The sequence below is a fragment of the Echeneis naucrates genome, chromosome 14, assembly GCF_900963305.1.
Source record: "Echeneis naucrates chromosome 14, fEcheNa1.1, whole genome shotgun sequence".
Classification (NCBI taxonomy): domain Eukaryota; kingdom Metazoa; phylum Chordata; class Actinopteri; order Carangiformes; family Echeneidae; genus Echeneis; species Echeneis naucrates.
Genome location: NC_042524.1, coordinates 11,946,494 through 11,959,986, shown reverse-complemented (window position 1 = coordinate 11,959,986; position 13,493 = coordinate 11,946,494). Strand labels below are relative to the sequence as shown.

General features: G+C 39.9%; 2 protein-coding genes across 2 annotated transcripts; both read left to right on the top strand.

The window, feature by feature from the left end:
* The first annotated feature begins 509 nt into the window (after positions 1–509).
* LOC115054551 (wiskott-Aldrich syndrome protein family member 3-like) lies at positions 510–3,852 on the top strand. Its single transcript, XM_029519816.1, has 8 exons — positions 510–642; positions 1,821–1,955; positions 2,069–2,222; positions 2,494–2,611; positions 2,690–2,874; positions 3,002–3,205; positions 3,527–3,597; positions 3,695–3,852. The coding sequence occupies exons 1-8, from the start codon at positions 510–512 to the stop codon at positions 3,850–3,852; spliced, it is 1,158 nt and encodes a 385-aa protein (XP_029375676.1).
* Positions 3,853–7,090: 3,238 nt separating this feature from the next.
* Positions 7,091–12,858, top strand: LOC115053936 (V-type proton ATPase catalytic subunit A-like). Its single transcript, XM_029518832.1, has 15 exons — positions 7,091–7,203; positions 7,644–7,736; positions 8,305–8,433; positions 8,567–8,781; positions 8,871–9,008; positions 9,088–9,239; positions 9,577–9,739; positions 9,866–9,974; positions 10,204–10,326; positions 10,415–10,529; positions 11,017–11,080; positions 11,181–11,384; positions 11,591–11,685; positions 11,844–12,015; positions 12,135–12,858. Exons 2-15 carry the CDS (start codon positions 7,655–7,657, stop codon positions 12,225–12,227), a joined length of 1,854 nt encoding a protein of 617 aa, XP_029374692.1. The 5' UTR covers positions 7,091–7,203; positions 7,644–7,654; the 3' UTR covers positions 12,228–12,858.
* Positions 12,859–13,493: the final 635 nt, after the last annotated feature.

Here is a 13,493-nt window from a genome sequence, read left to right as displayed (position 1 = left end):
CTGTGATTTGAGACCAAAGAGATTTGTTTTCAGAGTGAATTCAGTCCTACAGAGATGACTGCTGTCACAATCCAACACAGGTCTGCAGAAGCTCAGCAAAACGATTGTTTAATTTGGATGAGACAGCTTCGACTCAACTGTCACTGCTCCTTCCCAGCATGATGACATGATAAAAACGCAAATGCAAGATGGAACTAAGGATCAAACAAACACAACTCCATGGTAGGAGAGAAATCAATGTGTTTTTACGTGCAGTTGTTATTGCTCATGTTTTATGTATTGTATTAGTATGATGTTAGTACTGAAGAATGAGAAGTACACTGAAGTGAAGTACACTGAACAGTGTTATTACAAATAATAGATACATTTAGTGTAACCTAAACATTAGACGCCTCACAAACACGACATAATGTGTCAGTAATTGTATCCTGCAGATTGTAATGTCCAGAGATTTTACAGGTCTGTCGTGTCTCCTAACAGGTATTATGGTCGAGATCTGAGAAAGGATCATGCCGCTGGTGAAAAGAAACATTGAACCTCGACATCTGTGTCACGGTACAGTGCCGGATGGAGTTGGCAACGAGCTGGAATGTGTAACCAACAATACGCTATCAGCCATTATCCGCCAGCTCAGCAGCCTGAGTAAGATTACAGTTGCTCATGTCAAGGATGTGTTTCTATTACCGCATGTTGTAACGGTCATGTGTGACCCAATTTCCCAGTAACTATCACTACTAATGTAACAGTGAATTTACAGGCCTCTCATCTTTTTCTTAACTTGTTTATCAAGTACCATCACATCTATTAATGCTTCAGACAGTTTAAAAGCACTAAACAGAGCCAACATTTTTAGTGTCTTAATAAATTACGAAATAAACCTAGCAGTCAGTCACAGTGTGTGTAGACTTTCACATCTTTTGTCCTGGACATATTGACTTACATCTACTCTGCATTAGGAGTGCCTACATGTTCTTAATCCTTGAAAAGGTGATTATGAAAAAGCAACCAAACAGCCCAGTGTCATGTCACTGGCATGCTTTACACCTCATGAAGCACATTAACAACAAAGCAATTATCAGTGTCAGAGATGTGCATCACAATCCATCATTCTAGTCAATTAATAACACTTATCTACTGTGCAAAAATAGGAGTGTTGTTTCAGTGAGGCATTTTCTGATTAAGTATTTTTGCAGCATTGTGTTGATGTACAAAAGTTGTCATATTGAGATATCATAGAAAAATTAAGATGGTGAAATTTTTTTGGAAGCAAATTTATTCTTGGACATTGGACTCTGGTGTGTGCATGCATGTGGATTTAGTGAAGTTAGAGGAGCTTAGAGCTTACCACGAAGCTTTGTATCACAGGCAGATAAGACGGAGAGTGGTGGGCGGGGACACAAACACAGGCAGTCTAACGACAGCTTCCAAACGAAGTGGATCTGAGCTGTGTGACCAGGGCCATTCATGCTATTATATGCACGGACTGAACACTTAATGCTTTTGTATAATCCAGATTAATATAATAAATTCAGAAATGCAAAACTCCAAGACTTCCTGTGTTATGAGATGTGCATATAAAGCGTACCAAAATGTAAAATTGAAAATGCACAGTTATTTATTATTATTATTAGATTATTATTAGACTCGGCTGCTATTAAGGCTTTACTATCAGAAAACATTAGGCAACATGTAATAAAAGTGCACCTTCTGTCATGCCATATACCGCCATTCATTTTTAAGCAGAGATGTTTAAAAAAAAAACCTTTATAAACAGCTCTACTTCATCCTTCCTCTACTTGTCATTTTTGCTCTGGCTGCAGGTAAACATGCAGAAAATGTATTTGGGGAGCTTTTTAATGAAGCCAACACATTTTATGTGCGTGCAAACTCTCTCCAGGACCGAATCGACCGCTTGGCCATCAAGGTCACTCAGTTGGACTCCAGCGTAGAGGAGGGTGAGTTCACTAGAAATCATCTGCATATTGATTTAATATCTTATTTTCTGCTCTGTCAGTCAATCTCTTATCCTTTATATTAAACTTAATACCTCTGCCTTGGTGTTTTACAGTCTCTCTTCAGGACATAAACATGAGGAAGGCATTTAAAAGCTCTACTGTCCAGGATCAGCAGGTTTTGTCCAAGCACAGCATGCCAAACTCTGTGGCTGACATGCACTCCAGCAGTGACAGGCCTCCTCCCCTCAGCACCCTCACTGCCTACAGGTACTGCATGAATTTTACAAAGTGATCAAATTTCATGTTCATACTATCCACAGGCAGTCAAGTGTGTGGAACCCCCTATCCCCAAATACAGACTAATTTTAGAAATTTATGATGACCTTCATTTGTTGATTCGTCTTTATCTGAATATTTTTGACTTGTGTGTTCAATGTTGAGAGCTGCCGAATTGTATTTCTATTGTTTCTGATAATGACAATAACGTCACTTAAGTCTAAGTCTATGCTGGAAATTGTTTTTCAATTTTGAATTACAGGGAGGATTCCGCTGATGGGATGAAATTCTACTCAGACCCATCGTATTTTTTTGACTTGTGGAGGGATAAAATGCTTCAGGACACAGAGGACAAGAGGAAAGAACGGAGGAAGCAAAGGGTGAGTACATTCTACTCACTTCTTAAGCAAATGGTTTTTCATTCTCATGTTCATGTTCCATTTATTCATCTTCCTAAGGAACAGAAACGATGTGTGGAAAGCAGCACCCTTCAGCGTGAGGTGAAAAAGGTAAGAAAGGCTCGAAACCGCAGGCAAGAGTGGAACATGATGGCTTTTGATAAAGAGCTTCGCCCAGACCACCACCATCCACAGACCCTGCGGAGAGGGGCATCATCTGAGGGCTCCCTCTCCCCAGACGGCAGGTTAGTGTTTTTTGTGTTTGGCCTTATTTTATATTCTTAAAGTCAAACACATCACCCCTGTGTTCGCGATGCAAATTAGGATCTCTCTCTCTCTTAAGAAGTTCTCTGTCATCCATTGTTTACCCAGACCTGACCTCCCAGACTACCCTGTGCCACCACTGCCTGCTCACGCTGCTTGTAACTATGCCAAGTCTCATGATTATGTCCCTGGGAACGCACATCCGTCACCACCTGTGGAGCATGAATACCACAGCATTGATGTCAACTACAAGCGAGTAACCTATGCTGCAGCAGAGTCTCACACTTCAATACGTCCACCTGCAGACTACAAGTATGTTTGTTTTAATTGCATAATTGAAGAAAACTGTTGAATATGATATCATTTTTCAACACAATTCTTTCTTTCACTATGAAACAGCTCCATCCCTCCACCCCCTGCCCCAGGGCCTCCAATCCCCTCAGCACAAACAGCCTTTGATTTTCCCATGGGTGCACTGCCACCAACACCACATAATGGAGGTTTATACGTAGGCCCAGCCTACCTGCTTCCACCTGTGCCTCCCCCGGGACCACACACCATCCCTCCTCCTCCAGGCCCACCTCCACCACCTCTCCCTCCCCCACCTGCTCCCTCACACTTACTGGGCTACAGTGAAGGCAGCCGAGCTGACACTAAACCTGCGAGAGATGCAAGAAGTGATCTGCTGTCTGCCATTCGAATGGGTGAGTCAGGGGTATTTGTACTATCAATTTTTTTATTTAGGCATTCTCTGTTGGTCAGAAAACAAGCAACCACATGCTCTATGTGTGCCCTTATTAGGGATTCAGCTGAAGAAAGTCCAAGAGCAAAAGGAACAGCAAAAGAAGTGGGAGCCGGTGGGGAACGATGTCGCCACCATCCTATCCAGACGCATTGCTGTTGAGTATAGTGACTCTGAAGACGACTCAGAGTTGGATGGAAATGAGTGGTCAGATTGACCAAACACAAACTGTAGCACACAGTGAGAATTTTACTTTGTGGGTCTTTAGTTAATTGCAAATGAGGCAAAATTGTGAATAACTCATTGGCTCCAACTAGTGGCCTCTACACTGGCCAGAGGACAAATATTTTCATGAGCTACTGATACTGTGGAAGGAAAATGTATAAATGTATTAAAGACCAGCTTGTATACAGTTTTCCAAAAAAAAAAAAAAAAAAAAAAGAAAAATCATGGTAATATGAATGTGAATGAATGAGTGCATTATTAGCAAATAAAACTTGCTATTGTGAGAGTTTGATGAATAATAATTGTTTTGGATATTTTATAATTTCTACCTCAATTTGTCACATTCCACTATCCAACGGTTGTGTTTTGGGGAATTATGCATGTTCACTCTGCTCTTAAATTCTTTTTCATTATCTGTCTTTAGAAATGTAACATATTAAACATTTCTGAGCATCAGCCAGACAATTTTGTCATTACTGTTCCTCCGTCAGTACCTGTTTGTTGCTCGTCCTTGTATTGACTTTTAATGCTCTTACTTACTGGGAACAAAAACTATAAACACTAAAACTATATCCCACTTCTCCTTTGAAAACTACAAAAGTATGTCACAAAATGACTGAAGTGGTTCAGAATAGGTGAGAAGGCTTTGACAGATTTTATTAGTAGGGTTGAAACAATAACCTATTAAACAACTGACAAAAACATAAGTTGAGAGTATTTTTGATAAACGTTAAACATTCTTCAGTTACAAATTTGTAGACTTTCTGTTTTTCTCTGCTTCATGATTTAGGCTGAAGTGATTTGAAATTACTCTGTTGGGATGTAAAACATTGTGATGGTTGAATAAACATTAAGTGAGAACCTACTGAGAAAGTGAATCCTATTCACTTTTTGCCTCATTATAAGCTGTTTGCCTCCTCCTAGTGGTTGACTCTGATTAAGCATCTTTTTTACTCTAACCTGATCCATTGTATTGTATATAAAGTTTTTGTATGAACCATAAGGTTTGTAAAACATGTAGGAGTTGATGCCAACGATGTTCAGATTCAGGTTTTCCCACTAAATATCTTATGGCTGTAGAGGTACCACAGTGCTCATGACTGACACCATGATCTGTAGAGTCAATATACAGCACAAAACCACTTCTACCAAAAGTCACTGAACACTTACTGTGGGTCCAGGTGTTTCTATTGTTATTGCTACAGTAGTAATATCAAATAGGAAAACTGGCCAGGGCAAAAGTTGGTTGTAATTATAGTTGGAGCTACCCCTACTGAGGCTTTGAATGGCCTGACAACATATCTTCTTTATAGTTCTTCAACTTCATGTCTTTTTGACTGCTGACCAAACTTCACATTACTTCCATAACCCAGTTGACTTTAAGGACTCTGAATTCAAGCTGCTAACATTATGGGGAAATGATCCTGTGTTTTCTTATAGTAAGTAGTCCCTAAAGGTTATTTGCCCTTTAATGACTTTTAATTCGGTGAGATGATCTTGTTCGGCCTAAATTAGGCTTGTGCAGCCTATTGGCAGCAAAACCTTGTCCCGCCCTCTACAGACACTCAATCCAGGTTTTGAATTACAGTTTCTCACCAACAGGTGGGCCAACTGTATATACAGGGTTTGCAGTAATAGGCAAAAGCCTGTGACCACAACCTGGATGATCACACCAACACCTTTAGATATAGCTCATAATACAGGATTTACACCGATTGATTTTAACACAATGGCGACAGCAACATCAGTGCTTTAAACGTCCAATATGAATGAAATAAACAAAATCTTCTCTTTCATGCCTTACTCCGCCATTACAGACCTCATTCGTTAACTAAGAGTGTTTCAACATTACATAATGCTCTGTCCTCTAACAAATAATGTGTGGCCCTTAACACACACGTACATACAGACACAATGACACAACAGCCAAATGTTCTCCAATCACAGCCGACATGTGCTGATTCACAGTGCATGAACACAACACCTTGAGAAAAAAAAAATCAAGCTAGTCCATAAAGTGTGAGTAAGAATATAAGAGAGGGCTTACCTCACTGGAGGATTCCTCCTTTTGGCCTTTCTCACATAGAAAACTCCATCTCATCATGGCAGCCAAGTTCTCTGAGTGCAGACTCCCACCTGAACAGAGTTCAAGGGTTAATGGCTCCTCTGTGCTCTTAGTTTATGTTGAATTCGCTTTGTGGAGAAAACGAGAGCTCCCGTTAGCAAAGGAAAACCTCCTTAAACGTATTCATTTGAAGCCACCTTCCTCAATATCGCCCGACATCTTTGACTCTGAGTCTGAGGTTAAGGTTCCTTAGCAACAGTTGGTAAGTTAGCACCGTGCTTTCTCTTTGCTAATGCTAACAAAAAAGGGTCGACTTATGGACTCCGTCTCGTTGTTGTTTCTGACTTTCTCTGTCGTGTGGCATTACCTCCCAATGGTCACCTGACCTGACGTGATGGACGTGATTTATAGATGTCAGCGTGATTATTGATAAAGGAAAATGTAAATAAAATTTCAAATAAAAAATGAATATGAGGTTGGGTTTAGGATGGCGACTAGCATTGGACAGTCCGGCTTTAATTGGAGTTTAAGTCTGAACATTAAACCATTAAACCATAGCGTTGTGATCAAGTAGTTACATGCAGGCTGAAATTTGTCATTTTCTGATTGTGCACATGATATTAACAACGTATTTTTGAGTGGGGTTAAACATACTGTCGTGATGTAAAGTATTTTACGTATTTATGGGAGATGATACCAGATGGCAGGACACTTATTATTATTATTATTATTATTATTATTATTATTATTATTATTATTTTATTTTGAAACAGTTATGGGCACAAATGATATAATGACAGTAAATTGATTAGAAGGTAAACTCCATTAGCCAATAAGGCTAACATAGAGATTATATATGTTAAGATAACGATGCAAAACAGCTACAAAGGGTATGTATTAATTTTGTGTAATCTAAAACGTCATTTCCCGCTTCATTCATCGCTGAAATTTAGTTAACCAATTTAAAACTGTTGGACACCATTATTGTTTGGTGCTTTGCGGCGAACCTTTATTTATTATCCAACAGAGGTCAGTGCTCCGCCTAGTGACAGTGTTTTCACCGGCGGAACTTATTCTCCACTAGGAAACTGTCGCTCACTGGACGCCATGTTGGCTTTGCCATCAGCCAATCACGCCGGAGAAGGGGCAGCCCATTGAGCCGCAATGGAGATGTTTTCTTCCTGTGACAGTTTAGTGCCTGGCAGGTGATTAGCACAGCCAAGCTCACCCTCAGCCCGCTACGACACTGACAATCCTGGACGGCTGCATAGAAAAGAGGTAAGGAATTTATATGGTCGCTTTAATAAAAACTTTCATCAACAGCAGATTAAGATTTCACACCAATCTAAGCTCAAACGCTGCGTCAACGCTCAGTAGTTTCGCTTAACCTGTCCGTGATGATGATGATGATGATGATGTGACGACAGCTACTGTTTGCTAGCTAGTCACCTGACCTTATACGTGCACACGCACAAATCAGCTTTGCTCTGAGCGCTACGTGCGTGTTGCAACAAACATACAGTTGCCATCTGGCTTCAGTGTCCCCAAGACGTACAAGTAACCCGGCTCGATGTTAGCCCGTCTATTTCCACAGTGGAGAATTAAATGCCCTGCTTGTGTTACATGGTATTATTAGTTAAAATAATTGCAAGTGCATGAACATTTTTTGTGCTTTTAAAACCTGACTATGTGTGTCTCAAATGGATTTTTCACAACAGAAAGTATCAAGATGAATACCTCAAAGCTTCCTAAGATCCAGGATGAGGAGCGTGAGAGCCAGTTTGGATATGTACACGGGGTTTCTGGACCAGGTCTGTTTACTTTTTAATGAATAAGATTGCACTGTTAAGTGTCAGAATGGCCAAAGGACACTGAACTCAAAGTTCCAGCTGCCAAAGGCTTGATAAGGATTGTATACTTGTGTTTTACATTTGTAGCTTCCCGTTGTATGGATAAAGTTCTCCATGACTCTACATCTATTTTTACACTTTTATTCTGATCAATAATGCAAATTCCTGCTCTAATCATCACACAAAGTTATATTTAAGGTACTGCAATAGAATAAATTATGCAACATATGAGTACATATATTTGTATCAGCTTATGCTTTAGCGACTAAATGAAATAGCATTGAGTTTTAAATGCCTTTCATGCTTGTTACAGTAAAAGCATGTGCAAATACGCTGCAGTCACCCATTGATACTCTCTGGAACAACTATAAATAATCCAATGATTTCCATCTTTGTCAACCTGTACATCATGTCACTGTAGTAACACATATATTGTTTTCTGAAATAACAGGTTTATATAAAAATGCTTGACCTTTTATAAATATATTTCTATATTTTTCTTTCCTGTTCAAACTGATCCAATCAATAGTGGTGACAGCTACTGCAATGGCGGGAGCTGCCATGTACGAGCTGGTTCGTGTCGGTCACAGTGAGCTAGTAGGAGAAATCATCCGTTTAGAAGGAGACATGGCAACAATCCAGGTCTATGAGGAGACTTGTATCCTTTCTGCTATTCCTTTACATTTCTCTGCATTCAAACATGCAACAAAACATGCCATTATTCTGCATTTAATGAGCAGTGTACCAAGTTGTTCGCAGTTTGGTTTATTTTTCATAACTTCATCCTACAGCCGGTGTGTCTGTTGGTGACCCTGTGCTTCGAACAGGAAAACCTCTCTCTGTAGAGTTGGGACCGGGTATCATGGGCTCCATCTTTGATGGTATCCAGCGTCCACTAAAAGACATCAATGACCTCACTAAAAGTATCTATATCCCAAGAGGCGTAAATATTGGCGCTCTTAACAGAGACTTGAAATGGGAATTCTCCCCTGGCCAGAATCTTCGGGTATGGAAAATGCATTTTCACTGTGGTGTGGACTGGGATGTATTTCTTCTGCAATAGTTCTGACTAATGTGACATGATCTCCTCTCCAGGTTGGCAGTCATATCACAGGCGGGGATATTTATGGCATGGTGTATGAAAACTCCTTAATCAGGCACAAGCTGATGCTTCCGCCTCGTAACAGAGGCACTGTCACTTACCTGGCCCCCCCTGGAAACTATGACCTTTCTGTGAGTGTGTCCTGAATCAAAATGCACCTTGTTTGATGCTGTTCTCCCCGAAACTAATTTTGTGTTCTTGTTGGATCAGGATGTTGTTTTGGAGCTTGAATTTGAAGGTGTGAAGGAGAAGTTCACAATGGTGCAGGTGTGGCCAGTACGACAAGTCCGCCCAGTAACAGAGAAATTACCCGCAAATCATCCGCTGCTGACCGGTCAACGAGTCCTGGATGCACTTTTCCCGTGAGTTATCCTCTCAAAACAAAATAAAATAATGCTCTCATTTGCCTTCAAAACTAAAATGTTAAGCAATGCAGATGTGCAGTGTATTTTCTAATACTGTATGTATCACTTTTTCATGTAGCCTGTCCAGTAGTGATAGTTTACTTCTCTACGGTGTCTCTTTCTGAGTTTTGAAATTCTCAAGCTTTGCACCTCAAATGTAGTGTTTTGACTTTCTCTATTTAAACTTTGTGATACGTTGGTAAATTGTGTCATATATGTGTGTTCACATGTGCAAAGCCTCCTATTTAAAACTGTGTGGGAAAATCTGAAAGCTGTATGATTTTGTGCTGTGTAGTTGTGTGCAGGGAGGCACCACCGCTATACCAGGAGCCTTCGGATGTGGAAAAACGGTGATCTCTCAGTCCCTTTCTAAGTACTCCAACAGTGACGTCATTATCTATGTTGGCTGCGGAGAGCGTGGAAATGAAATGTCTGAAGTGTTACGAGATTTCCCAGAGGTTGGTAGATATCTAACCACAACGTGAAATTGTTCAAGGTTCATTTACTTTTACATTGAAATAAGAATGTTTAGCTTCAGCAATGTTAGCACCAGGGTTGATGACTTGGATTAAACTGTCCAACAGCTTACTATGGAAGTTGATGGCAAGGTTGAGAGCATCATGAAGCGAACAGCACTGGTTGCTAATACATCCAACATGCCTGTGGCTGCCAGAGAGGCCTCCATTTATACAGGTACCAAACATTCATATTGTAGAGAACTGTCTCATTGTTGATTATAAATGCTTAAAAATAACAAGTAAAATTTCCCTTCCTTGTGTATTTGCACATGATATGACAACTTAAAACATCCTGAAACTGAATTTTCATTATTGTTGAATTAGCTAACATTAAGTAATGTCCTTATGACTTTCCTATTTGATTAAAAAAATCATGTATGTATCATATGCAATCGTCTTTGCAGGTATCACATTGTCAGAATACTTCCGAGATATGGGGTATAATGTGAGCATGATGGCTGACTCAACATCTCGATGGGCTGAAGCTCTGAGAGAAATCTCTGGGCGATTGGCTGAAATGCCTGCTGGTAAGTTCACCAGTTACATGTGATCAAACTTTGTTTGAAAAGTCACTCTCAGACAGAAGCTGCAACAGTTGTGTGTCGTCCTTTGTAGACAGCGGTTACCCTGCTTACCTGGGGGCCAGGCTTGCCTCCTTCTACGAGCGTGCCGGGCGGGTGAAGTGCCTGGGAAATCCAGAGAGAGAAGGCAGCGTCAGCATCGTAGGCGCGTGAGTTGACTTGCATATAATCTCAGAAAAACTTTTTTTTTTCTTCTCCGATATCATCTTTTGAGCACACAATGAAATCAGCTTTCAGTAGCTGAGTGTATAGTGATTTTAACCCTTTTACTTAAAAAATAAATTATATTTCTGAAGCTCGCCCAACTTCATCATCTAAGCTTCAAGTAGAAACTTGAAACTTGGATGGTGAAAGTTTCAAGGGGTCAACATTGAGCAACAGGGGTAAATGGATGCTTTTTAATCCTTTCATGCAATTGTATCCAGCTGGGTCCAGCACTTTCCCTAAAATTGTTCTGTTGTGAGTATTCGCAGAGCATGTGTTGTCAAATTGATTATAGTTTCCAACATGTTTTGCATTTTTCCTGGGTAGCTTTTTCATGAGAAGAAGAAGAAAAGTTGGCAACCTATTAGCCATGCAAGATACATGGTCAATTATTAAGCTGACATTCCCTTGAATATTATTAATTCTTCCTAGTGTGTCGCCCCCTGGGGGAGACTTCTCAGATCCTGTAACCTCAGCAACATTGGGAATTGTTCAGGTAATTTATGGGCACTGTAACACTTCCCTTAATTCTCCCCTCCCTGTCCGTGTTTCTTCCTTTGTGCAACATCCAGTATCTTCTGTTGTCTTGTTTGTAGGTGTTCTGGGGCTTAGACAAAAAGCTGGCTCAGAGGAAGCACTTCCCATCTGTAAACTGGCTCATAAGCTACAGCAAATACACACGAGCTCTGGATGAACATTATGACAAACACTTCCCTGAGTTTGTTCCTCTCCGCACAAAAGCCAAAGAGATTCTACAGGAGGAAGAGGATCTGGCTGAAATTGTGCAGCTTGTAGGCAAGGTGAGGCAAATTAAAGATTTTATAACATGGTGAAAATGATATGACCTCAAAGGCAAATAAAGATGTTTTACAAATTGCAATTTTTTTGTAGCTGAAATTTATCCACCGAAGTGTCAGAACTGGTTTCTTGATCATTTAAATACTCATCTGGTTATTTTGCTGCCCTCAACATCCACAGGAGGCTAATCTTTTCATCTTGTTCACAGGCCTCTCTCGCTGAGACTGACAAAATCACTCTAGAAGTTGCTAAACTCATTAAAGACGACTTCCTGCAGCAGAACGGTTATACTCCCTATGACAGGTAAGAACAGAGAAACTTGCTAACCATCCAGTACATATTGTTTTGTTTTAGTAATAAGGTTCTTTGATATACAGCCAGAGCAGATTGATCTGTATTTTCTGTTACTTGATTGTTGCATGAACTGTGAGCGTCACACTTTGCTCTATCCCAACATACAGGTTCTGCCCCTTTTACAAAACTGTTGGCATCCTCTCTAACATGATTGCCTTCTATGACATGGCCCGGCACGCAGTGGAGTCAACAGCACAGAGTGACAACAAAATCACCTGGGCCATGATCAGGGAGCACATGGGAGAGATTCTGTATAAGATCAGTTCAATGAAATTTAAGGTAAAGGACTGTTCCTGGCTATTAGGGGAGATTATCTAGTTTTTCTTTCTTTTTCTGTCTGTTTTTCATAACTCAAAATAACTTAACTTCTTCTTTGTTAATGTCTGATAACACAATAGGACCCCGTGAAGGATGGTGAAGCTAAGATCAAAGCTGACTATGCCCAGCTGCTGGAGGACATGCAAAACGGCTTCCGAACCCTGGAGGAATGAGTTTCTTATCTCTAAGGTCCTCTCCCAAACACCCTAACCCCAGTGCAGTGCAACATGGCGCAGATTAAAGGGCCCACGTTATGAGTGTATCCTTCCTTTGTGTTTACATCCCCTTAAACATTCCATGACAAATTATTTGGACAAAATTCATTACATTCTCTCGATTTGTCCTTTTTTTGGGGTGGCTCATCCAACTCAAAAACACATAACTGAGTCCTCTGTAGACTTCATGAAAATATTAAATTACGGAGCACATTTAAACTACCGCACCAACATGCGGTGGTTTAAATCATAGTGGGCCACAATCAGGTGCTGCACTTGCACACATCTCCCAGCTGCAACAATGAGTGCACAGATGGTTTTTTTTCTGCCAGATGAGACAGTGATAACAGCAAATTATGAATCAGTTGGGAACATGCATATGGCTAAAGGGATAGATACACTGTTCCAACAGGGGGTTTGAAGCATTCGTCCACCTCTGACCTCTTAAGTGTGATAGTGATGTTGTGGACTATATACTTGATACTATGTTTAAGAAAATGTGAATGAATGAGTCTGTTAGAGTTGCGTTGTAACTGATGTCTAACTATTATATTTGTGGTAAATTACTGTTGTCTGGAATAAATATAAAGAAAAGACTGAAGTTTGCACTGAATAGTTTATTTATTATGCAGAGTTTTGTTTTATTTTCTTATTTAATTGGAGGTGAGAGAGTTAATCTGTTTTTGACACTAACAATCACTTACTCTTAACTTTTGAAACACCTGAATAAGAGTGTCAGACTTCAGCTGTTAAAACTTCATGACCACACAAATATTCATTTAAGGACTCTGACCTCTAGGTGGCACACATGTTGCTTCAATACAAAATATGTTGAACTCCAGTTCTCCCTGTACATTTATTTAAGCTTTTCTAAAGCTTTATGTGGCCATCAGTGTCATGTTGAATATTTAATCTTAGAAATTGTTGTTACTAGGGAGAGATGCTGCTTTGTGTTTAAACCATTAAAGCCACGAAGCCATTGAGCAGGAATTATAAACTAAATTATAGCAAAAAAAAATCAGTTATTGAAAACATCTTTAAAAAAAATACACAGATCCACCCAGATTATCATGTCAAAGCTAAAGCCCTCTTCAGTTCACAAGTTCAAAGTAATCAGTTTAAACAAAGTAATAAAAAAAATCTGACTGAATTAATAATATAAACACAAAACAATATTTAGTAATCGGGCCAAGTGAAAGTGGAGTGATTATTCAGTGGGTGGAG

Coding starts and splice junctions, on each gene's coding strand:
- LOC115054551 (XM_029519816.1), top strand. CDS start 510: ATGCCGCTGGTGAAAAGAAACATTGAACCTCGACATCTGTGTCACGGT. Junction 2,612..2,689: donor AAGAACGGAGGAAGCAAAGG/GTGAGTACATTC, acceptor CATCTTCCTAAG/GAACAGAAACGATGTGTGGA. Junction 3,598..3,694: donor GCTGTCTGCCATTCGAATGG/GTGAGTCAGGGG, acceptor TGCCCTTATTAG/GGATTCAGCTGAAGAAAGTC.
- LOC115053936 (XM_029518832.1), top strand. CDS start 7,655: ATGAATACCTCAAAGCTTCCTAAGATCCAGGATGAGGAGCGTGAGAGC. Junction 7,737..8,304: donor ACACGGGGTTTCTGGACCAG/GTCTGTTTACTT, acceptor TCCAATCAATAG/TGGTGACAGCTACTGCAATG. Junction 11,385..11,590: donor TTGTGCAGCTTGTAGGCAAG/GTGAGGCAAATT, acceptor TCTTGTTCACAG/GCCTCTCTCGCTGAGACTGA.